General features: G+C 42.5%; 1 protein-coding gene across 10 annotated transcripts in view; it reads left to right on the forward strand.

Annotated features, from left to right (window-relative positions):
* NRXN3 (neurexin 3) overlaps positions 1 to 24792 on the forward strand; it is a 1402093-nt gene that overhangs the window by 1235306 nt on the left and 141995 nt on the right. For 5 of the 10 annotated variants that reach the window (XM_073349320.1, XM_073349317.1, XM_073349319.1 and 2 more), the window contains exons 13-14: positions 16729 to 16818; positions 23632 to 23691. In XM_073349320.1, the coding sequence (XP_073205421.1) occupies positions 16729 to 16818; positions 23632 to 23691 (150 nt within the window). The remainder of the gene's footprint in view (positions 1 to 16728; positions 16819 to 23631; positions 23692 to 24792) is intronic. The other 5 variants (XM_073349326.1, XM_073349323.1, XM_073349327.1 and 2 more) reach the window with 1 other exon arrangement.

Below are 24792 nucleotides of genomic sequence, written 5' to 3' on the forward strand. Positions count from 1 at the left end.
ACTAAATGGTGTACGTGATTCACTAAGAGATGGTCTTTCATCTAAATTTGTCCTGCACCCAATACTGCTGCACAGCATGTGCTACTAGAGAATACCATCCATTTAATTAGACATAAAACTGAGGTCTTGACCACTCGGTCATTAAGAGAGGCTGTGGCACTTTTTTTTTTCTTTCTTTTTTGTTGTTGTTGTTGTTGTTGCAAGAGTTGGAGAGTTACCTTGAGGGTATTGGCCAAACCCCATTGTTGTCTTAATATTTTCTTTACTAAATGCCCCTGTTAGTGGGTGGCAAGTTAAGGATAAAGAGGTGACCTGAACTGAATTTTGATTAGCATTGTTAGTTGCATTTGATCCCTGATGTTGTTTTCATACACTTGGTTGTGGCATTTAATTTTTCATATTGCACTCATTTTGTGGGACTCAAATGAGTCTTCAGATGTTTCCTATCTTCATGGAGCGGAGGCAGCAAGTAAAATCCCTTTGACAAATTTATTGCATCTTGTAATGAGTCTAAAAGTTATAAAAATCCAGGGTTAATAAAATAGCTCTGGAGATGCATAGTTTGAAGACAGTGCTGTAACATATGTTGAAAGATCTGCCAAGAGGGATGATTAAAGCATGACAAGTTGATGAAATCAAGAGTTGATTGTAGCTTGTCACTGCAGGGCCAGAAAATTTATAACGTTTTTATAAGGCTGGAAAATACATAAGCATAACTACAAGGTATGTGCACACATACATGCTGCTGTATAGATACAGTGAGACCTACATAGATGTGGACAGACACTGCCAAAAGAGACAAAAACACTCCAGGACTCATGTGCGGACACACGCGTACACACACACACACACACACACACTCTGTTCTGGGCATAGAGTCTGGAGCTGTGAAAAAGTTGTCACTAAATTTTACTTGGAAATTTTCACCATTTCACTTGTGCACTTGATGCTTTGTTCTTCCACAGACATGTGGAGCAATGGTTAACTTGCATAGTGCTCTTTCTCTCAAATGGTTGCATGGAAGCAGTATAGTGGCTGTCTTACTTTTGTACATGATGAGATGAAGGAGGCAAAAAGAGTTAAAGAGAAAAATGATTACGCTAATTTTACAGACAGCTTTCTACCTGTCTGGGTTTCATCTCCCAAAGCTAAGCCAGTATCTGATTGCATGCTGTGGTGAGGTGTGTGTGCTTACCTTCCCCAAATACTTCCAGTCAACACAGGAGAGTGGCGGTAAATCAAGTGCTTGTGTTTCTGTCAGTTTGTGTTTCTGTCAGCTTTGCATTAAGCAAGAGGGAACTTAAGCCAAGCAGGTTGGAAAGGGAGCTCAGCATTACTTAACAGCAGCAGGAGGGTTGAAAATGAAGTCAGAGGGTAAGTGAGGAAGTATATGTATAATTGCACATACAGGATAGCATCTTCAGCAGCAGATACACTGGCCTGATTCCCCACCAGGATCCCATGGAGAGCTCTTGAATTAGGAGCAAAAAAAGTAGAGGTACTCTTCTGAGCTCTGTGCACAGAGTGAGCTCCATCCACTTGAGATGTCAATGTGCACTATTGCTGTGGATCTACCGAATCTAGGAGAAAAAAGTGATTTTTAATTTGAATTAGCTAATGTGATTTGAAATGCACATCACCCAGCATAGTCACAGTTTAACACCTTTAAAGTTATGTGAAAGCCTAAGTCGATTTTTAAAGCACCACCTATTCCTTAGGCTAGGCTGGTTCTCAGGGTAGATTGTGCAGATCTTCATAAGATGAACCTGACATTTAAAATGTAATCCTTGGGCATCTGAATTAACAAGATGAATAGGGAAGCTTGTGCATCTCACAGCTATTGTTCCAGGTTGTTTGCAGTTTCAGACAATCTTCATTGCATGGCTACAGTTGTGAGCTAAAATGTGACATGAACTAAGTGTAACAGAAAGCTGAGTTTCTGAACAACAAAAGGCTGCTTAGGAGAGGTGCCGTTAAGCTGTAGCACAGTATATTGGTTCTATTTGAGCCTGCCCACTGTGTACCCAAAGCATTATTGGTTCTTATAAAAAGAAACTCAAGCAGGAACAGTCAAGTTATAGGCATTCCTCAGCTCAGTCCCCACTTTTGTAATTGTCCCCACTTTTGCAACCAGATCAGACCTGTAGACTCGCAGGTGGCAACAAATGGTCCTGAACACGCACACTGAGTGCAAGGTGGGCAGTAGGCTGCCGATAGACCCCACACGGCTGCTTGTGTTCCTTCTGGCCATGTTTGACCCCAGCTCAGTGCATATCAAACCGAAATAACCTCCTCTTCCCCTTTAAATAATTCTTGCCTGGCTTCTAGTACTATCAAGGGAATATAAAACCTGCTGTCCTCTCACACTCCAGCAGGGAGCAGCATACTTACTTCCTCCTGCTACTACTGGGCGCTCACATAGACAATCACTCCAGTGTGTAAACGCACACAGAGACATGATTTCTCTGAGATGCACATTGACTCCTTCAGATGTGATCACAAGCACACACAACCGAAGAACCTGCTGTGCACATAGCTACAACCCTTAAGACCTGTGCACACAGGCACTTGCACACAGACCTGCTTGCACAACTCTGCCCAGCAGGCCACCTGGCTGGTAGTGTCATTTTGCAATTTAACAGGCTTTGGGTCCCCATTCTCCCTGCCATATGCTAAAATGCTGAACTAATCTTGGGGAACCCTCAGTGCAGATGCAGTTTGTGACACTTCAATTGACATCACATCGTGGATTTCCCTCCCACTGAAATTTTCTATAAAATCCTGGGGCATTTTATTTCAGACAAACTGTAAATGAGTCCATCACTGGGAGGGAGATGGGCAGGGACAGGGGTTTTAGCATTTTTTCTGCAATAGCCACGGGAAAAAAATGCACGGAGACATGCTTGAGCAGCAGTCTTCCCAGTACCACACAAAGGAGCATAGGATTTTACCATATTGCATTAGACTCTTAGTTCAGTGAGTCTTGTATCCTGTGGTATCAGACTGGATGTTTAATTTATCCAGTCTAGTGGTCAATGCTAGATGTGTCAGAGAAAAATGGAAGAAAATTGACTATAACATACCTGGCTTACTGGATGTTGCTATCCAAAGGTGCTCGATGTGGGGCAGTTTCCTTCCTGCCCCCTGGAGACTACCCACTTATCCATCTAGTCCAGCTTCCTACCTAGGACAGTGGCCACATGCTTCAGAGAAGGATACAATATCCACCACAATAGAAAAACGCACACTAACATGCTCATGGGGGAAGTTTCTTTTTATTCCCAGGTAGTTAGAGATTGGCTTATGTCCTGAAGCATGAAGCTTGATATACCATTTACATGTGTACCCTATCTATTGGAATTGTGAATATTCTTCTATCCTCATAGTTTTCTAATCCTGCTAAACAGTTAGCCTCAATAATATCTTGTGGCAGTATTCCATAGAGTAATTATCCATTGTGTCCAGAAGGCAAACAAATGTTGTTTGACTTTCCCTGTTAATATTTGTTAACCTGTCAGGATCCTGGGTGAAGGTAGGCTGGACTAGTGGCAGGAGCTTGGGGGTCCCAGAACTGAAGCCAGGGGTCAGAGCTTTATCAGGGTCAAGAATCAAGTTGAGGGTCAAGCCAGAGTCCGAGCTGGATACAGAATCAGGCTGAGGGTCTACACCAGGTATTGGGGTCCATGTTGGGGTGTCAGGGGTAAGTGGGAAGTTAGAATTCAAGTCAGAGCCAAGGTCAATACAGGGAATTCAGGAACAGAAATTCAGGGTAGTCATGGCACAGGATCCACTTTGTTTCCTAAACAGTTCCTGGTATGCCCCAGAGGCTTATGTAGAGTCAGGGAACCAATCAGGGATCACTAAGACCACTGTCAGATCACACGAGAGGGAACTTTACATGGCATTCAGCCTATATGGATTGTAGGTCACAGGGAGTGGGTAGGTTACAGCTGCTGCTGGGTGTCAGTGTGGGGATGTTGGATGGTTCAAGTCCCACCAATCCTTACATAACCCATGGGATGTAATCAAGGAAACACTTCCATCCTCTTTCCAGCTGATATTTGGTGGGCATTAGTGTCTGCCATATTATAAGCAAGTCACCTGACCCAAAGAAGAAAGGGAGTTTGTTGCTTACAGGCTATATAATAGGATGTATATCTTTTCTCTGCTTCCTCCTAAGTACCCTCAGATTGTCTCAAACCTTTCTTAACCATGGTCCCTCGGTCTGGGGTATTTTTGCAATTGACTTTCCTCCAGATGTTAGAAGAAATGCCTCTGGAAAGGCATTTGCTCCAGAACCTTGGCTGTGGAGCACAGAACGCAACTCAGGAGATGGAGACATTTGCATTTCCCCAGTCCTGAGCCTGCTCTGTTCCATGCTAATTGTCTAAATTATGCTGGCTACCAAAGGCCCTAAGATGCCAAATATGACAGCCAGAGAACTAGACAACATAAAGATACCCTTCTTTTCAGTTGGCTACGGTCTCCCCTCCCCCTCTTGCCAACAACAGGTAGGGCATTACATAAGAGACATGGTACGGGCTCTACACTACTGGAGGATTCCCCTGCAGTGGGGCATTCCTCCCATTCTCAGATATGCTGCTTTTAGGGCTATAATCCATTGATGCTGTGGCATGAAGCAGCTTCACTGCACTGGGGGACTGGAGCTGTCATTTTTGTTTCCTTCTGTCTTTCCAGTGTGTTTTCCTAAAAATTATCACCATATTATCCTCCAGGCACAGTAGTTAGAAGCCAGCTAATTAGTTGCTCTCCCAAAGAATTCTAGAGGGAAAGTTTATTGCTGCTCATGTACTGCATAGTACAACCCTGACTATCCTAAACTCCGTATATAATGAAATCTCATGTCTCTCTGTCCATTGGTTCGTGATTATATGAGCTTCCAGTTACCCAAGCACATATGATATCATCAGAACAGTTCTGATGGATAGATTTCTACTCAGCTTGTGTGAAATGAAAGGTTATTGGTTCAATCATCTCATGACTTTTGCAGCTCCGTGGCTATGATCATAATGTGGTGCTGGAGAAAGATGGAGAAACAGGCTAAATTGATTATTGTAAGAGAAGAGAATTCTGCTAGACAGCACAGCTCATTGAACTGCTAGATATTAATATTGCTCCATTTCTCTGTCAGGTTACTTCTTCTTTTTTAGTTTTCTGGTTAAATGGAATTATCACAATGTACTTTCTCTCTCTCACACAAGATACATAAACATGACTACATGGTATGTGCACACACAAACACACTTCCATATAGAGACAGTGAGGCATGGGCAAACACTATCAAAACAGACAAAAACACTCCAGGACTTGTACATGTGCACACAGAAAACAAACAGCTGGACCAAAGGATTGGCAGCTTGAGCAATAACTTTGTGCTTTCTAGATCTTACTGCCTGCAGCCAGAACAGTGCCAGCTGTAATCCCAGGTTGACACATCTGACTTGCAGTGATTGAAGCAGATCAGACACATCAGCATTCCCTCTCCTCATAAGAAAGGCAGCAGAGAATACAGTCATGCAAAGGAAACCATATGATTTAGGCCAAAAGTAGAAGGATTGCAGGAAGGGGTTCTACCAGAAATGAGGGGGCTAAAAACAGGACTGGAACTTCTGAGTTTGTGTCAGCTTTGCAAATGACTCTCTGTCCTGCTTTGGGCAAGTTATTTTACCACTTTGTGCCTCAGTTACCCCATTTGTAAAATGGAGATAAAAATCCTGGTTTACCATACATGGTGCATGTGGGAATTAACTAGCTGATATATTACAGCATATTAAATTATAAAGTGTTTTAGTTCCAGACTCTTAAAATCCAACCTGTCCTGCACAGAAGGAGGGTTTTTCCCTGCCCTGGGAACTCAGTGTTACTCAGTGGCATTGACCTTACATAACAGGGTATCTCCTGCAAATTGGGTGGCATTTTAAGCCTCTTCTATTTTTTTGTAATATTGAGAATACATAGAACTTCTGTAGTAGATTTCAGAATCCTTTCCAAATGTCAGTGGATCAAGCTTCAGAACTCCCCTTCACATTCTCCTGTGTGGTAGGTATTGTCCTTCTCCACTCCTCTCCCCTTTTTTGCTGGGTAAGAGTAGAGTACAATGGCGGGGAGGCATCAATGTATAAACAAGCAGCACGAAAGGGGATCCATTGTGTCTGGTGGAAATGTTCAGGGCTGCAAATATTTGCCTACATTACAGATACCAGGATTCTGATCATATCCTAGAAAACACATCATTGAAAAGGGTAAAGGAGGAAAAAGAAACATCAGCCTCCTGGCCCTCCCAACCCTGTTTCTGACACACTGTTTCTTGATAATGATTGGGGTGGTTCTTTGCATCTAGTTCATGGACTTTGCTTCCTTGAAGGAAGCTTTGAATCTTCCTGCCTCATTTCCACACTCTTGCAAAGAGGAGAAAGATTTTTGAGGGAAGGCAAAGTTCACAGATTTGTAGCAATTAGGGGTGGGAAAGGCCTGTTAAGTCACATTTAGTCCACTCTCCAGTCAGTCTAAGAGTCCTGCACTATATTCTTCCAGGCTTTATCCAATCCAGTTTTAAATAATTCAAGCAGTGGGGCTTCCAACATTTCCTTAAGAGACTATTCAGCAGTCTAATGGATTGCACTGGTAGGAAGTTCTTCTCAATAATCACCTTAAATTTCCTTTCATCACTTTCTTACCACGGCTTCTAGTTATATCTCTATGGAGCACCATAAAAAATCTCTCCTCTTCCTTGGGATTTGCACCTTTCTGATGTTTGTAGACCTTATCCTTTTCCCCATGGACCTTTCATTTAGCCAAATTATGCATATTTATTATTATCATAATTACCTACTTACTGAACACCATCAGTTTACTCAGCACAGTACAATTAGGCTTGGCAGGACTAGGTTTTTATCAATAATTGTCGGTAAATGTTAGTTTCACTATCTACACACAAACCCACAAAAAACATTTCTGCTGCTGGTGACTGAAATATCCAGGTGAATCAGTGCATATAAAATAAGAACTGACCCAAATCTTCACACAAAGCTCAAACCAAACCTTTCCTTTGGACGTTTGGGAAAGTTTGGTTAACCTTCTTACTCCTTTTTTCATTTGGGTTGCTCCCACTGTGCTTCTAGATCAGGGGTGAGCAAATTTTTTGGCCTGAGAGCCACATTGAAGTATGGAAATTGTATGGCAGACCATGAATGCTCACGAAATTGGGGGTTGGGGTTCAGGAGGGTGAAGGCACTGGCGGGGGTACGGGCTCTGGGGTGGGACCAGAAATGAGGAGTTCAGGGTGCGGGAGGAGTCTCCAGATTAGGGTGTGGGGGGGTGAGGGCTCTGGGGTGGGGCTGGGGATGAGTTGTTTGGGGTGCGGGGGGGGCTCCAGGCTGGGACCAAGGGGTTTGGAGGGTGGGAGGGGATCGGGGATGGGCAGGCTGTTGGGGTACAGGAAGAGTGAGGGCTCCAGTTGGGGGTGCAGGCTCTGGGGTGGGGCTGGGGAAGAGGGGTTTGGGGTGCAGAAGGGGGCTTCAGGCTGGGATCAAGGGGGTTGGAGGGCAGGAGGGGGATCAGGGATGTGGCAGGGGATTGGGGTGCATGGGGGGTTCAGGGGTGCAGGCTCCAGGTGGCACTTCCCACAAGCAGCTCCCGGAAGCACATCCCTGCTCCAGCTCCGAGGCTCAGCCAGGCCGCTCTGCGCGCTGCCTCATCCACAGGTGCCACCCCTGAAGCTCCCATTGGCTGTAAACTGCGGCCAATGGGAGCCGTAGGGGCGGCACCTGCGGACAGGGCAGCGCACAGAGCCTCCTGGCCATGTCTCTGTGTATTACATAGGAGCCGGAGCGGGGTCATGCTGGTTGCTTCCTGGGAGCTTCACAGAGCGGAACAAGCCCCTGACCCCGCTCCCCAGCAGGGCAAACCTCCAACCCCACCCCCCATGGGAGCTGAGGGCCGGATTAAATGTTCTGATGGGCCGGATGTGGCCCACGGGCCGTAATTTGTCCATCCCTGTTCTAGACTGAGGATGCAGAAGTTTAGATTACTATCTGACTTCCTTTGTAACCTTTGGCAAATCCATTAACCTGTCTTTAAATCAGGGCCAAATTGAAAGGTATGCCTAAGGGCATCTGACCTGATGCAATATTGCACTGGTCCTTACAGCATGTAAATTGCACCAGGTTAGAAATTGTTAGACTCAACTGTTTCTGACATGAAGCTCACATCACCTCTGAAGCTGACCCATAGAAGCTAAATTGGTACATCTTATATACCCCAGAGATGGAAAATGGGAGTGCATCAGGAAAAGTAAGTAGCAGGAAGGTGTAAGTTAAGGTAGAGGGGGAGTTGTGATAATCAGGCTTTCTTTGAGGCAGTAAAAACTTAGAAACAAGTTCACTTACCTGATTGTCAGAGTAACTTCAGATTTTTTTTTTTTTTTGCCACTGCAGTCTTGCCTGCCAATTCTCTCCTATTTCTGGTATGTGTGCGATAGAGACTTTGTCTTCTTTTGTTCCAAAGTCTTTGGGTTGAGGTAGCCCCAGTGTGAAATTCAGCTCTTTACAATAAAAAGCTCCACAACGAGAGGAATGAAAGGGAAAGACAGGACTCAAAGACAATGGTGGGAACAGAAGGAAGGGGGTCAAGTCAAAGATATTCAGGGATATGGGAAAGAAGAGGACAGGAAAGAAAAGAAGACCCAGAATAGCAAGAGCTGCAATTTTTTCTAACAAGGAGTTCAGTGAAAATAGAAAAAATACCTAAAAGCTGAAGCAAACTTAAATAAGGATAACAGTCTCCCCTTCTTCAGCATGTTCCATCAAAGGATCTCAAACCCCAAAATCCTGCTGTGTCCCCATTTTACATATGGAAAAGCTGAAGCACAGGGAAGTTGTTACATTAGATATTCAGTAGCAGAACCTGGAATAGAACCCAGGTCACCTGATTCTCAATCCTTTTCTTTATCTGCAATCCTGTGCCACATGTATTTAGGTCTGGCGCTCTTTCAAAACCTAATATGGATAGAGATATTATTTTCCATTTGGTGTTTTTTCTACATTTTGATTAAACAGTTTTAATGTAAAAAGTCCTCTACAATGTGTAACCTAAATCACGGCAGCATTGTGCCCAGCTAGTGCATCAAAATATACAACTGCTTATAAGCAGAATGCCTGATTCTAATTCTGATTTCAACCATGTTATTGTGGTTTTACTTTCCAAGCTGTGTGGTGCTAAAAGTAAGCAAACAGATTTAATGAGGATAAACCAACACAATTTTTGTACTTCTTTTCAGTATTAATAATCAAACGTGATATTAGTAAAATGTTAAAGTGGGACTGTTCAATAGATTGTGTTTATAAGTTCAGTTGCCTTGAAGACAGATGTGGTTAAGCTGCTGCAGTGTTGGTGCTTCTTCAGACCAAAGCGCTGAAACATTCTGAGGTTGAAAGCAAACCATGTCCCTCACTAGGAACCAGTTAAAGATGCTAGCTTCCCAGTGGAGTATTCCAGTGTCTCTTCCTAGATAGGTCACTTCCTAAATAGGTCACTCAAGCTCTAGAAGAAACTAGAGCTTCCCTTCTGATGTCTGTGGGACAAATGGACCTGTACCAGTTTACACCAATAGAGAATTTATTCCCTAAATGTGAACTAAATGCTGGCTGTGATAGTCTAACACGGCTTCTTTTCCCCCTTGACTTTTATACTCCTTTTATGCTGAAGCAATCTCAGAACCATTAGCAATTACCTTTGAGAACTCATGGAGGACTGGAGAAGGGCAAACATAGTACCCATTTTTAAAAAGGGGATCAAAAAGGACCCCAGAAATTATAAAAAAAAAATCATCCTAACTTTGATACCTGGAAAGCTAGTGGAACAAATGATCAAACAATCAGTTTGTAAACACCTTAGGGATAATAGGATTCTATAGAATAGTCAGCATGGATTTGTTAATTACAAATCATGCTAACATAATTTCTTTCTTTGACAGGTTTCCTGACTTAGCAGATGGGGGAAAGCTGTAGATGTGATATATTTTGATTCTAGTAAGGCTTTTGATGCAGGCCCACATGACATTCTGATAAGCAAACTAGGGAAATGTGGTCTAGATGAAATTACCATAAGGTCAAGGCATAACTGGTTGAAAGACCATACTCAAAGAGTAGTTATCAATTGTTTGCTGTTAAACTTGGAGGGTGTACCTAATGGGTTTCTGCAGGGGTGCTCCTAGGTCTGGTACTATTCAATATTTTCATTAAATGCAGAGTGCAGAGAATGCCTGTAAAATTTGTGGATGACCCAAAGCTGGGAAGGGTTGCAAGCTCTTTGAAGGACAGGATTAGAATTGAAAATGACCTTAACAAATTCAACGAGATGATATTCAACAGAAAGGAAAAATCAAACGACAAAAAGGGGAATAACTGGCTAGGTGGTCGCATTGCTGAGAAGGATCTGATGGTTATAGTGGATCAGAAATTGAATATGAGTCAACAATGTAATGCAGTTGCAAAAAAGGCTAAAATCATTCTGGGGTGTATTAACTGGAGTGGCATATGTAAGACATGAGAGGTAATTCTCCTGCTCTGCTCAGCACTGTGAGAGCCCAACTGGAATACTGGGTCCAGTTCTGGATGCCACATTTTAAGAAAGACCAACTGAAGAGTGTCCAGAGGAAAGCAACAAAAATGAAAACCTGACCTATGAGGAAAAGTCAAAAATAATGGGCATGTTTAATCTTGAGATAAGAAGTCTGATAGAGGACCTGATAAGTCTTCATATATGTTAAGGGCTGTTATGAAGAGGATGGTGATCGATTGTTTTCCATGTCCACTGAAGGTAGTACAAGAAGTAATAGGCTTAATCTAGAGCAAGGGAGATTTAGGTTAAATATAAAGAAAAAATGTCTAACTGTAAGTGTAATTAAGTTTTGGAATAGACTTTCCAGGGAGGTTGTGGAATGCCCATCATTGGAGGCTTTTAAGAAAAGGTTAGATAAACACCTGTCAGGGATGGTCTAGGTTTACCTCAGCACAGGGAGCTGGACTTGATGACTTTGTGAGGTGCCTTCCAGCCCTACATTTCTGTGATTCGTGCAGTACTTAGACACCATAGTAATAGGTTGTATATAAAGCTTGTAGACAGGTGGGGTCAAATACCAGGGGGTGAACCTAAAACCAATAACCAGAACTCTTTGCCGTAGTCACGAAGGTTATTTACTTATATTTCTCCTACTGAAATTTCATACATCACGGAAAGGGGATGGGTAAATCCAGTTGAAATCTACAGCCCTAACCTCCAAAAGTTTTCTTACCCTATTACTATCACTATGCAATAACTGTTAATTAGACAAACCGTCTCATTTTTTAGAATCTTCTAAGCACTGAAGAAAGAGTTGCTGCTTTATTCTTAGGCTCTGAATAAAACCGTCTTTGGCATTTATTTAGGGCAGATGAATGTTTTCTTACGGTATTCTTATTAGCATCTTCACAGACTTGACAACATATCAGCTTGTATTAATATTCCACCTGGAAGCAAGTGCTTTCTTTCTGCCCAGTGCAGTTTACTGGAACCTTTGAGCCACTTTTCTTCACTCTAGCAGCAGTATATCATCATTACTGATGTCTGGACCAAGAAGCAACATTTGTCAGTGCCTGAATTGCTCTTTTACTTCAAGTGGCTTAAGAACCCATTTTGGTTTAGAAATGGTCTGAAATTGAGTAAAGCTTGTTTGTTTCCTTAAAGGAACCGTGAGAGAACATGCAAAATATTAGTTAGCAGTTTTAAGGAGGGAGTTTGGGAGGAAAATTCTACTTTACCCAGGGATAATTTTCAACAACCCTTCCTAGACCATTGTGCCAAGCATCAAGTATCCTGTAGGTTAAATGGGATTAAAATATGGGAAGAATTTTAAAGAGCTGTGATTACCCTCCCTAAACATGAAACCCTGAACCTTTCTTAGTCTGGGAGGAAAACTGAAGCCAAATTTCATGTAGGCAGTAATACTTGAAAGAGTCAGAGTCAGGTCTGACATCAGAGTTAGTCCTAGATATAAATCCTCAGTGGGATCCAAATATTTGCTTTATCCAAATCTGCACCTAGTTGGAAGTGACAATGCTATACATTTTTTGCAATCAGAGAGGAGAAAAAGTACTTGGAGGAATGTTTCTCTGGGAGCTGACTTCCATAATGGAATTAAAGTAGCAATGTTACAGAAAATAATGCAGATTGATGCATGTATGGTTTCATTCTCCCATAGCTGGGAGTGAAAAGAGTATCTTAAATGGGTGATTTCTGTTGGTACTAATAAGAGCTAAGCAGATAAATGCCATGGGTAAAAAGACCCATTCATATTCAAATGACCACAAGTAGCAAAACTAATCACCAGAACTTTTTCATAATGAATGGGATCCTGCATTCCTTTCATATGCATTGGAATTCTTAATGCAAAAGGACTGCAGGGTTTAATCCAATTTTTCTTTAAAGTAAACTATAATCTCTCCATTCATCTCTGTGTTTTTTTGCAAAGAAAATATTGGATCAGAGCTGGACTCAAGAAAGTTAAAAATGGCTGGATGGTTTGAGAGGAGTGAGGGTTGCTTGTTTTATGGGGGTTGGAAGGTGTGTACATGTGGTTTCTTGAAAGAGAAGGCACTAAGGTCTCACGAGAGGCCATCACTTAACATTTCTATATCTGAAGAGAAACATTGACATTATAGCTTGAAGACTGATCAGGTCAGTTCTTGTCACAAATGGGGTCATTTCCTGTTGAAAACCCTGTGTTACTGTTTATAGAAACTCTCATATTAAATTCTGTATTAATTTATTGTTTTTAAAAGCACAACTCAATATCAATATTAATTTAAGGCAATTTATGAGTGTGTAATAGTGCTTACTCTGGTAAATATTCCAGGCATTTAACAAGGGGAAACGTGCTCTTTAAATCAGTCTTGTAAATGGGGATATGTCGATGAACACATTCTCATGCACATGTTCTTAAAACCGTTCTTACTAATGTCTGAGATAAAGGAGATAAAATTTTAAAAACAGAAACATGAATAGATGCTAAGAGCAGGTACTAATGTGCTAATTTAAACCATTTTGAATTTTCTAATGTCCTTCGCACTTTCATAGCTTTTAAAGGTATGACTTTTCACATATATATTACTATTGGAGGCTATGTCTGCAAAACAAAATAATAATAATAATAATAATAATAACATAAACTTAAACCTGAGTTTAAAAAAATCTTTAAAGATGCGGTGGGGAATAGTTATGCCCTTTCTGGTTTTCAGGAAGGTCTAGGATTGAATCATAGAAGCAGTTTCATCCAGTCTACCCTTTATAACTCTGTTACCCTTTCCCATTTCCTCTCCATCTGAGTTTTGCCAACCTCTCTTCCTGGAACAGTTTCCTACCTTCCTGAAGATATTTGAAGCACAAGATGATTCAAGTGTGAGAGCATAAAATCCAATTTTGTAGCAAAGTAAAATCTTCCAACACTGGCTTGACCTAATTGTCTTTGCAGTCCGTGCCCTGCATTAGCGAGATGTCCTATGACACTAATTTTTCTTCATCTTTTTCATTTACTGGGGCAAAAGGCAATAGGTCCTGAGTACCTGTAACTCCCACTGGGCCAAATCCTTAGATTCCTTATTCTGGGAAAACTCCCTTTGTCTTTATTGGAAAGTTTCCTGAGTAAAAACTGAGTCAGCTCTGACTGAAGTCAATGGGAGTTTTCCCTAATAAGGAGTGAGTAAAAAGTAAGGATCTCAGAATTTATGTAGCCCTATGAGAGTTGCAATTGCTTTGCACCCCTCAGATTTTGGCAAATTAATATCTGGTCAAATCATACAATTTTATCTTCAACTCCTATGGACATCCTAAATTCCTATTGCCTCTGTAGAATAGATATAGTATCAGGCTCTCAGTACACACTGAGTCCTTTCTCAGAGAAAACTTTCAGGATGCAGCAAACCAAATTTCCCTTAAGGAAGACCTGCTGTACACAAACGTAATTACTAACAGCACAGATGCAGTAGCAGAGAAAAGAATAGTGCATTGATGAAAGGCCTGATAAAGAACCAAAATGCCTTACTAGTTGGTCATAAGAAATGTTGCACCAGGAAACGAATTGTGTCCAGAGTGTACTGTGTCTACATTCATCATTGTTGCTACTCTTCCAAGGACAGCAAGACTGTTTCCCTCAGTTCTCCACAGGAGTCCGTACTTTACCATCCTTGACTTAGTATGAGTTGCCCCACCAGCATGAGGACTCTCAGAGGAGTTTAGCTGTTAGAACAAGAAATTGAAGAAACACCTGGCTTCCATGATTGACAAAGAAGCATTAAGACAATGACCTCAGCCTGTATTAATCAGCAGATGCTTATTAATGTAAAGACATAAAACTCTTATTCTGCTGCTGAATATTTTTCTGTCTAGTTTAGTTTCTTGTACATATACTCTCAGCACTTCAAGACATTTCCCAGGCCCAGTGTTGAATGTGGCTTAAGATGTCTGTTCATGAAGATATGCTCATAAAAGTAAAGAACTGACTTTTGAACTCTTTATTGGTGTTGATATGATTCAGGCGTGCTGGGAATATGCATACAGGTAACTGACGGTCTCTGCAGTCATTCTGAGGCACCATGGTACAGTGCTAATCTGATATGAAGCATGATTGATAGAGTGTACTTCCAATATTTTACTTTACCTGTCCAGTTTAGTCACCTGAGACTAGGATAGAGGAGCAGATACAGCAAAGAGCACTGTGTGTTGGCCCACTACTTAATTAGATGTTTCTTCCATGGGAGAAGTATTCATAGCAGTCTTGTGAAAGGACACTTGCCCACAATGGACTTCCTTCAGGGAAAAAGAGAAATGGTTGACTTCCCAGGGTCACTATAGGGAATTAACTCAGTCATCTCCCCATAGCAGGTTTTTTCATGCTCAACTGGCTGAGAGTTTGTCCGTTGCTCCAACCTGAAAACCAGACTTTTGTATGTTAAGTGTTCTGACTGGAGGTGTTAATCGAATCCAAGTTGTTTTCTGCTTTACCTCTGAATTTAAGGAAATGCAGCTGCAGTTTTTTATAAATCTCTCTTAACGTTACTTCTTTGTTATATCAAACATGAATTTTTGTCAGATTAAGTCCTGTTAATGTCTATTACAGTAGCTCCCCCTCTCCCACACAGTAGTTGGTGAAAACCACTTCTACCTGATTTTATCCTGCAGAGGGCAGCTAGTACATTACTCAGTTAGCATTTCCAAGCTACACATGTACAGGAAGGATTATGGAGCATGTGTGATTTAACAGTCACTGCTCCCCTTACGGTGGCATCTGCTGTTGAATGGGTGGAGCATCTTGCCAGCTGTTAGTCACACATTTTTCAATGTCCTGTTTTTATATTGCCATACCAGAGTCTAGCATCTGATTTGGAATAAACAAATAAATATGAAGTCATTTTAACTGATTCCTTCTTTATCTTATACCACAGATGGGTACGTGGTATTTAGAAACAAATACACCCCAGGGCATGAGGGTGGTTACTGATTCCTGAACTTACGCTTATTAAAAACAAAGAAGCAATAGCACTACAGTTAACAATAGTGTTAATGCAGTGAGATGAGCTCTTCCTGCAGCTTGCTATTATATTTTTTTAATGTAGGTCTTTTGCTTTGTATGTGCATTTCAGCCCTAAACAAAAGCCTGAGAGATTGATCTTGAACTATTTGATTCCATTTATTTGATCAAATTGTCTTAATATAAATAAAACCATTAAATCAAAAATAAAGGCAGTCACAGAGTGGTTGTGGTTGGAGAAGAAGAAGAAACAACAATGAGCAAAACTCTGATTGCTCCCCTGTGTTGGAGATTGGGCTCAGCCATGAGGTTCTGATCTGGATCTGACTTGTCCCAAGGTTATGGGAGTTCAGATCCAAAGTTTGGTTTAAGCCCATCTTATTATTTATATTGTACTTTATGACTGTTAAGGGCTCCCCACTAAAATACACCACATTGGACCGTCTTGTTGCAAAACTCCCATTGACTTCAATTGGTGCAGGCCCAAGCCTTGGGTAAGTAGGCACAAGCCTTCATGCAGGTTTGGTTGCCACTTCTTTCCCTTTCCTGTTTTCCCTCCCATGTCTCCTGTCTCCCCCCATCCTATGACCCTCTTAGTTTGTTTCTGCTGTGTCCTTTTAACATGTCTTGCCTCAAATCTGTCCCTTTTCTCTCTTTCCGTATGTATCCCACTGCCCCCATATCTCCCCCTCCCACCCACCCATCCACCTTCTTACCTACCAACTAGAAGAGGGTCCAGAACGTCACTTGAGGCTATATGCCTGTGCAATTGACATCTTGTGCCACATATATTGCCATCAGTGTTATAGTCTGACCATAACATTTTTCAAAATTTTCAACCTACATCATTAGGTAGCCCAGTGTCTCACGTTGCAAATTAGATATTTGTGGCTTTTAACCAAGGTGGACAAAAGACCGAGATCTTTTTCTTAAGATTTAAACACTTTGATCCTTCCAGAATTCCAAGCAATGAGTGAATAACTTTTCTCCACCTCACCAAAGAAGATAAAGCTCTCTTTCTACATATACATTTATTTATATTAAATAAATTCATAAAAACAAAACAAAAAAAATCTAGGATGTTTTTTAATGATTTCATTGACTTTTCAGATTGTTTTTTTTAAGCTGTGTTTTAAACTTTAAAGGCAACACTGATAGTGAACGGTTCCAAATGGTAAAACAGAAAATCCCCTTCAAATATAACCGGCCCGTAGAAGAGTGGCTGCAGGAAAAAGGTAACAGTTGTTAAAAGTTTCATTTTAAACCCATTTGATTCTAAATCCTCATTTTTAAAGCCTGCAAATAAATGTTTCTTAAATGATAATCGCCTGCTGCATAAATGGTTGTTTTAATTTTCATTATAATTTGTGTCAGCATCCACCTGCCATATGTTGATAAATCATGCTATAATACATTGCTATTAAAATTAAGTTAAAGGGACGGAATTCTAAGCTTGCTATCAAAAGTAACGACAAACAAGCAAAAATTCAGGAACCGCTTAAAACAAAACAAAATGCAACAACATGTATTATGGCAATTTAACCACTGCATGATCTTCCTATTTTAAGTTGTTTTTAAACTACATCTATATTTTTATTATCAAAGTTTTCTTAAAAGTTTTTTCAAACCCAGTTGTTAAACCGCATCCTGTAAGATTTTTCTTTCATTAGTGTGGCTTGCAGTTACAGCTGCATGTCTCTTAATTGTTTTAACATAATTAACAATTTTAAAAAATGTTGTAGGGAAAACATTGTATTAACATTTTCATTTAAACTAAAATAAAGGAGACAGAGACAGATTGTTCTGTCTTTTTATGTTAAACTTGAAGGGCTTTGAAGTGCAGTTTTAACATTTTTCTTATTTTATTTTTGTAATTTATGGGACAAATTCTTCTCTAACTTACACCCCAGGCAACCCTATAGATTTCCATGTATGGGTACACGGCCCCAGTTCATCAAAGCACTTAAGTGCATGCTTGACTCCCCTTGACTTCAGAGATTTAAGCATGTGCTTAAGGGATTTGCTGAAATGGGCTCTGTAACAGCATAGAATCTGGTTCTATACCAGTAATTTGTGGAGGGGTGGAAATTATTTCATGCACTTAAGACCTATTTCAAAGCCTGTTAAAGCCAATGGAATTAGTCACATTGACTTCATTGGGCTTTGGATCAGGCCCTTGATGATATATTGGAGATTAAGAGACAATCATATCTCCTCCTTGCAGCCTAAATGTGATGCTAAAAATAACTTATAACAGTCGAAATGCCCTGAAGTTTAGGAAAAGCAGAACAAAAATCTTCTCTGGTTTCCTTTAAAGAAATTCCTGCTGATAAAAGGGGGTGATGGTTGGACTCAAATCTAGCATTTTCTGTGTTGATTCAGACTACAGATTTTACCAAAATACTCCAAAGAAGAAAAGCAATATACTGTAAGATGGATAAATACCCTTTAGGAATTTTGCACTTCCTTATCTCAGGGGTTTAGCGAATTGCTCTCACCAGCCTGAATAGTGTTGGGGACTAGAGGAACTTTGCTAACTGCAATTAAAATATTTTCATGCTAAGGGTCTGATCCTGCAAAGTGCTGTGCACATTCAGCTCTCATTGACTTCACTGAGACCTGACAGCATTCCCCACCACACAGGATTGGAGACCTCCCTGTGCATTGTGTGACTATAGCAAAAATATTTGTAAAGCAATGTTAACCCATTAAGAGCAGTGGGAGGAGGTCAATTAAGGTGGATAGATCTCTTAGCCAGTGCGGGTTTACCGAATATTTCATTTGAGCCAACTAACAAAGAGAGAATGAGATAATAGTGTTGAGAAAATGCTCACTGAGTCTCAACGAGTTACCCTGTTAATTTGCTTGAGCTGATTAAAAAAATTAAAGTTTAACATTAAAAAGTGGATAATTTTGTTTCAATAATTTTAAATTGATAAAGTCCTTTTAACACTAAAGACAACGATTGCCTCACTTTTGTTAAAACAGATGCATGTCCGACTCCGTGATGCAGCTCATGTGCTTGAGAAACCTGTCCTTGTTTTGTTTACTTAATCTTTTGGTTTTTCTTTGAATCCTTTATTTTATGCCCTTGCTTCTCCAAGTCTGAGCTTTTAAGCATGCCAAGGCGTTTTCATTTGTAAACCATCCCAAAGTTTTGACCTGGGGTTTGCTATTCTGTGGATGACAATGCTTTGTTAAAAGACAATCACAAAAGGGCAACGGGGTCTAAGCTAGTTGGTCTCGGAGAACCCAGGCAAACCCGGACATGGGGCGTGTTTGTGCTAGAAGGATATATAATGTTTTTGTTAACATAAAAGAAAATTGAGTCTTGGCAATTGGTGTGATATAAAGACATCGTGCACTGTGACAGCGTGACAACGATAGAATACAGTTTTGTTCCACCATGCCAAGATGGATGTATCCTTTTAAATAACATGGTTACCACTAAGTGGAAAGATTTAATAAGTAACCATTCACCCATCCACTCGTCCATTCATTTACCCACTCAGTCATCCACCCGGTCATCTATCCATCTCCTAATGTATCAAGAAAGCCGTTTGTCAGAAGCCCTTGTAAAGATGATGAGTGAAAGGGTAAATAGCTATCAAAATACAGCATGATAAATTGATGGATGGATAGATTGATCAAAGAAACAGCATATAGAATAGCTCTCTGCCAGATGTGAATTCTTGGCATGAATAAGGTAAGATTAAACAATTTTTAATTAGCATGAATTTCTAAAAATTGCCGTAGATGTGGTGCTGATTTGATAGCACTGTTACTTTATTCAGAATGATCATATAGTTCATTCTTGGAGAAACAATATAATATAGAACCTTTCTGGATGTTCATCTACTATAAGAGTTAAAGCTACTGTCCCGTGTCACCAAAGGGAGAAAAGTATTCATGTTTATATTGGTTTTTAATTTTTAGTTTTATAAACTGGATTTTAAAAAATCTAATAAAAAGCACCCTATCTTACAAACTGTATTCACATGAGTAGACCTAGTAACACCTGAATACAGCTGACTTTACTGGGATTATTCATGTGAGTAAGGATTGGAGAACTGGGCTTAATCTTCTCAATGCATATATTGATAACAAGACCAGAGTTGGTCAACAGAATGCATTTGAGCCTGCTAGTGTTCAAGGGTTTGGCCAGGTGAGGAAGAGAAGTAGCTATAAGCACCATGACAAAAGGACTGATCCTGCAAATCCTTGCTCACAAAAATAATTCTTACTCATATGAGTAATCTCATTGAGTTGAATGGTCCTACTTGCATGAGCAGTTCCTGCTCCTGTGAATTAGGCTTTTTAATAATGCCCCCAAACTCTGACTTAGTGTTATGGAACAGATACTGTTGCCTAAGGTTTCACTAACACTGAAAGGGGGAAATTCTTCATAAGAATTTTCTTGGTGAGCATAGAAATCAAAATGAGAGAGTGAACAAATTGTTCACTGAGACATAAAACCTTGAGTTGTGCAAAGTTTTACACAACAATTTGAAAATTTTAACATACATTTGCCACTTTTGCAACCCCTATTAATAAGAAAAGCCTAACAAGTCGAGAGCTAGGTGGAAAATAAGGATCCAAGTCTGCAACCCTTACTCACATTGAGTAGCACTTATTCAGGTGAGTCAGGTCTTTGGAGTCAATAGGACAATTTGTGAGAGTTAGTTCTACTCAGTGTGAATAAGTATTGCAGAATCAAGCCATAGATAAACTAGAAGAAGGGAGGTCTGGCATGGCTCTGGAATTCTGCATATTTCATCTTTTGGACATTTTTCATTAATTTCATCCACTTGTTTCCTTTATGCTCATTCAAGTACAGACACCTCACACCAGAGTTATGATTTAGGAATGACTCTTCATAGAGAAACCCAACAAGTGATTGTCCTTTTAGCAAGCACAGCTTTAGTACCAGTGCTGTGTTCGGTAGTAGCTGCATGCATTGTGTTCAGCTCTTGGACTAGAAGAGCTCATTATTAAAAAAAAAAAAAACCACAATAAAGTTTATACTTTACTGGCCTGGGGCCATGCCCATGTGGTAGATGTTCCTAGAATATTAGAGGGCAGAGAGAACTGAGAAGTGGTGAAGACGGGAGAATATGTGTCAACATTTGTGTGGTGATTCGTTGTCTCTGACAAGAAAATGGAGCTATCCTAGACAGTCGTAAGGATGTGTTATGGGCATGGGTTAAAGTAAAAGGAGAGCATTGGGGAGTCCAGCTACCCTCCTCTACTAAAAGCATAGAGAGAGCACTCCACTTCTCTTCATCTTCCTGGATCGGGGAGCTCAGCTACCTCTCATCACTTGTGGGGGCACCAAGGACTCACCACGCATGAAAATCTGAAATGGGAACAGCAGGAAGAGCTGGGGACTGGCTGAGGAAATGGCTGGGTCTTCCACCACTTGAGGGAAGAAACAGCGACACCTGATAAGAGAAGTGATGGCCCCTATCTGTCTCTACTACAGTCAGATCTGCCTTCTCACCAGCCCCCTTACCTTCCCTCCAGGTTGATAGAGGAAAAAGGAGACCCTGGTTCCCTGCTGCATGGTATGAAGGGGTTAGAAATGGAAACAGCTGGTCCCTCATCAGCTCTCCCTCCATTACAGGAGGACAATATCTCAAGCATAGCAAAATGGCCCTGTCATCTCTTTTATCCCTCCAGGCACTCCACTCTGAGGGGAAGGGCAAAGGGAAGAATGTGGTGCTTAATTTGTAATGAAACAAGTGCTGGGGCTCAAGCAATTAGGTGCCTAGGGCTCAAGCATTTTTTTTTACTTTTATAACTGATGCGGCAAACCCAGAGGAGTCAGGGCTATAAATTGCCAAACCTAGGGGTGCCGGAGCTCAGCCCTGGCACAAATTAAGCATTGGTGTCACAGGATGGAAGTGAGTGGGGAGCAGGGCAGGTGCAATGATATTTTGCGCCCTAGGCGAAACTTGCATCTCATGCCCCCCGCACATTGGTTCATTGAGGGGCAAATCTCAATGAGCCCTTATAGACCCCAGGGGCCAGCTGTGCCCAGGGGCTGCTCCCCACACCAGGTTCCCCCCTCCCTGCCCCCTGAACTCCCCTAGAGGGTGCCCACCCCCCCGCGAGCCCTCCCCACCCTACCCCGGCAGCCCCTGCCCCGAGTCCACTCACTGGCTTTGCCGAGCTTGGGCCACTGCAGCAGCTCGGCAGGGAGGAGCCACCTTCCGGAGGCACCGGAGAGCCAGAGCGTTCCGCTTGTGGTGGTGGCGAGCCCCAGCCATGGAGGAGCCGGCGCGGCGCAGGGGGGCTGGCTCCCGTGCGCCCCCCACCTCCACCCTCACCTAGGGTTACCATATTTCAACAATCAAAAAAGAGGATGGGGGGAGAGCCCTGCCCCATCCACTCCCTCCCACTTCCCACCCCCTGACTGCCCCCCTCAGAACTCCCAACCCCCTCTCCCGCTCCTTGTCCCCTGACTGCCCCCTCCTGGGACCCTTGCCCCAACTGCCCCCCAGAACAACCCCCCTAGCTAAGCCTCCCTGTTCTTTGTCCCCTGACAGCCCCAACCCTTATCCACCCCCCCACCCCCAGACAGACCCCCGGGACTCCCATGCCCTATCCAACCACTCCCTGCCCCCTGACAGGACCCCCAGAACTCCCAACCCATCTAACCCCCCTGCTCCCTGTCCCCTGACTGCTCCGATCCCTCTCCACAGCCCCCCCAGAACTCCTGACCCATCCAACCTTCCCCCTGTTCCCTGATTGCCTCCTGGCCGGGACTCCCCTTACCATGCCCATTATGCCAGTCAGAGGCTGGCTCCACGTGGAGGCAAAACATGCTGCCAGGCTGCCGTGCACCCAGCCCCTCCCCCGCAGAGAGCTGAGGCAGCGGGAGGGGCGGTGGCAGCTCACACGCCCAGGAGCCGCAGAAGCCGAGTGTTGTGAGGGGGAAGCCGGGGGACACACGGGGGGCTGCCGTCCGCATGCATCTGCTGCAGCCTACAGGAGCCCCCGGGAGGAGGAGGGCAAAGGGCCGCAGCAGGGGCGGGGGGCGTGGCTGCTCCCCGCTAGCGGCACCACTGCCTTTGCAGGGCTGCTGCCCGCCTGCACCGCGCCAGCTCCTCCATGGCTGGGGCTCACAAGCCGACATTCTGGCTCTCCGGTGCCTCTGGAAGGCGGCTCCTCCCTGCCGATCCGGGGCACCGCTTTTTGGCGCCCCCAACCACGTGGTGCCCTAGGCGACCGCCTAGTTCACCTAGTGGTTGCACCGGCCCTGGTGGGGAGGGAGGAAAGGGCAGCATGGGAGGGAACATAATGAGAAATTGAGAGAATATGAGAGAGAGGAGAAGGGATGCAGAGCAGAGTGATAGATTGAACAAGGAAGGAACAGGTAATCACAGGGAAACTGAAACACTAATGGAACGAGTGGAGTGACATAAAATAAGGAAGAAAAGAAAACTCAAGGGATGCAGTAAGTCACAAGAATATAAACGGTTGTACCCTGTCTTTTGATGCCGAAATGTGCATTATTGTTTGCACTCGATCTCAGGGGAGTGTTTGAAAACAAAGAGGGGGCTTGAGAGAGCTGCATTTTGATAGGAGATGCTCACGGGAACCCAGTATGCTTTGAGATAGGAGAGGGGATAAGCTACTTTGGTTTTACACTGTGGGGGCCTGTGGTTTTGGTGCATGTTTGTTGATGTTTTAATGGAACATAACTTGCCTCTGGTAAGTTAAAATCTCCTGAAATGCAGGAAAATGCATCAGGTATTTCAACATTTTCCAGGGGAAAGACGCAGTGCTTCCTCCATTTTTATTTTTTTGATTTTACATCAGTACAGATCCTCCATCCTGGTCAAGTCTAAATGTTGATATTTGTAGGTATGGGGGTGGGGAGCACTAGGGATGTGCACCCTGCCCCCACAACTCCATACATTACACATACACATACACTTTTGCTTGGCTGGCTAGCGCACCTCCTTGAGGGCAGGAACTCCTTTCAGATACATTTCTTCTCTTGTCCCCATTCTCTTCCCCATGGTCCATCCCGTCACCATAAGATGATGCAACACCGCATCACCACTTGACTTCAAGACCCGTCACGACGACCACCAAAATTGGTGAGCTCCCCCTCCTATTTTGATCTACTTTAACCACTGGCTTTGAAGGAATGAACAGTGGGATATAGGCTATGCTCTACTACATTCTGCACTTATCAGGTTGGACTAGAGAAAGAAAGTGGTGAGTGAGAGAGGGAAGAAGGAAGGGATGGGGATGTGTGCACATATCATTGTAAGAAAGGGGTGGTGGAGGGAAAACGTAATTGAACAATCCAGTAATAATTGATTTGACTCTACTTTGATACCCTCCTGAGCTCTGGCCAGTCTGGTTCCCTGTTAATTCAGCAGATTCCATTGGCATGCCCCCAAACCTCACACAGAGAGTGACATGACATAAACCTTTTGTTTGCACTGGACAGAACAATCATGGCTTTAATTTAGTCAACCCAGTGCAGAATGGAAAAGTGCGCCATATTTATGAATCAATTTTGTCTGGACATCACTTGAATGGTCTGTGGGATTAGGAGAATTGGCAGCTGCTTCTAGGGTCCATTCTGAATAGGTACATTCCTTCTGTAAACATGATATGAAATCCATACCTGACGCACCTTGTGTGACCTTGGGCAAGTCACTTAACCCATCTAGGCCTGAACTTCACCATCTATAAAAATGGGATTAAGACTGAGCTACCTCACAGGGGAGTTGTGAGGATTAATCACCTTAATTACTATATTGTTCACTATTTAAAGAACTTTGCTCTTTCATAGCACCAGAAATGTCCATGTTTGGTGTTTCCAACTTTTAGATTCCTGATAACTATATTCCAGACCCAGACTCTTGCATTCAGCTATTCTAAATTCCCCATGCAGTCCAAAGATCAGCTTCTCTTAGAGCATCTCTGTATCTTACCCTTTCCTGTCTGTTCACAGGTCTCCTTCCCATTGACCATTCAGGGATCAAAGATATATGTATGTATATATATATTGGGCTAAGCCTAGAGAGATTTTATCATCTGGGTTGGTTTGCAGTCTCCAAAAGCTACTAGAGGAGACTAACCAGATTAAAACACTGCTTGTAATGAAAGATGGGCCAACATCTCAAAGTTTGGATCCAGATCTATGTTTGGGTCCAAACTTCCCCAGAGTTTAGTTGCATGTATGG

The sequence above is a fragment of the Lepidochelys kempii genome, chromosome 6 (genome assembly GCF_965140265.1).
Source record: "Lepidochelys kempii isolate rLepKem1 chromosome 6, rLepKem1.hap2, whole genome shotgun sequence".
Classification (NCBI taxonomy): Eukaryota; Metazoa; Chordata; order Testudines; family Cheloniidae; genus Lepidochelys; species Lepidochelys kempii.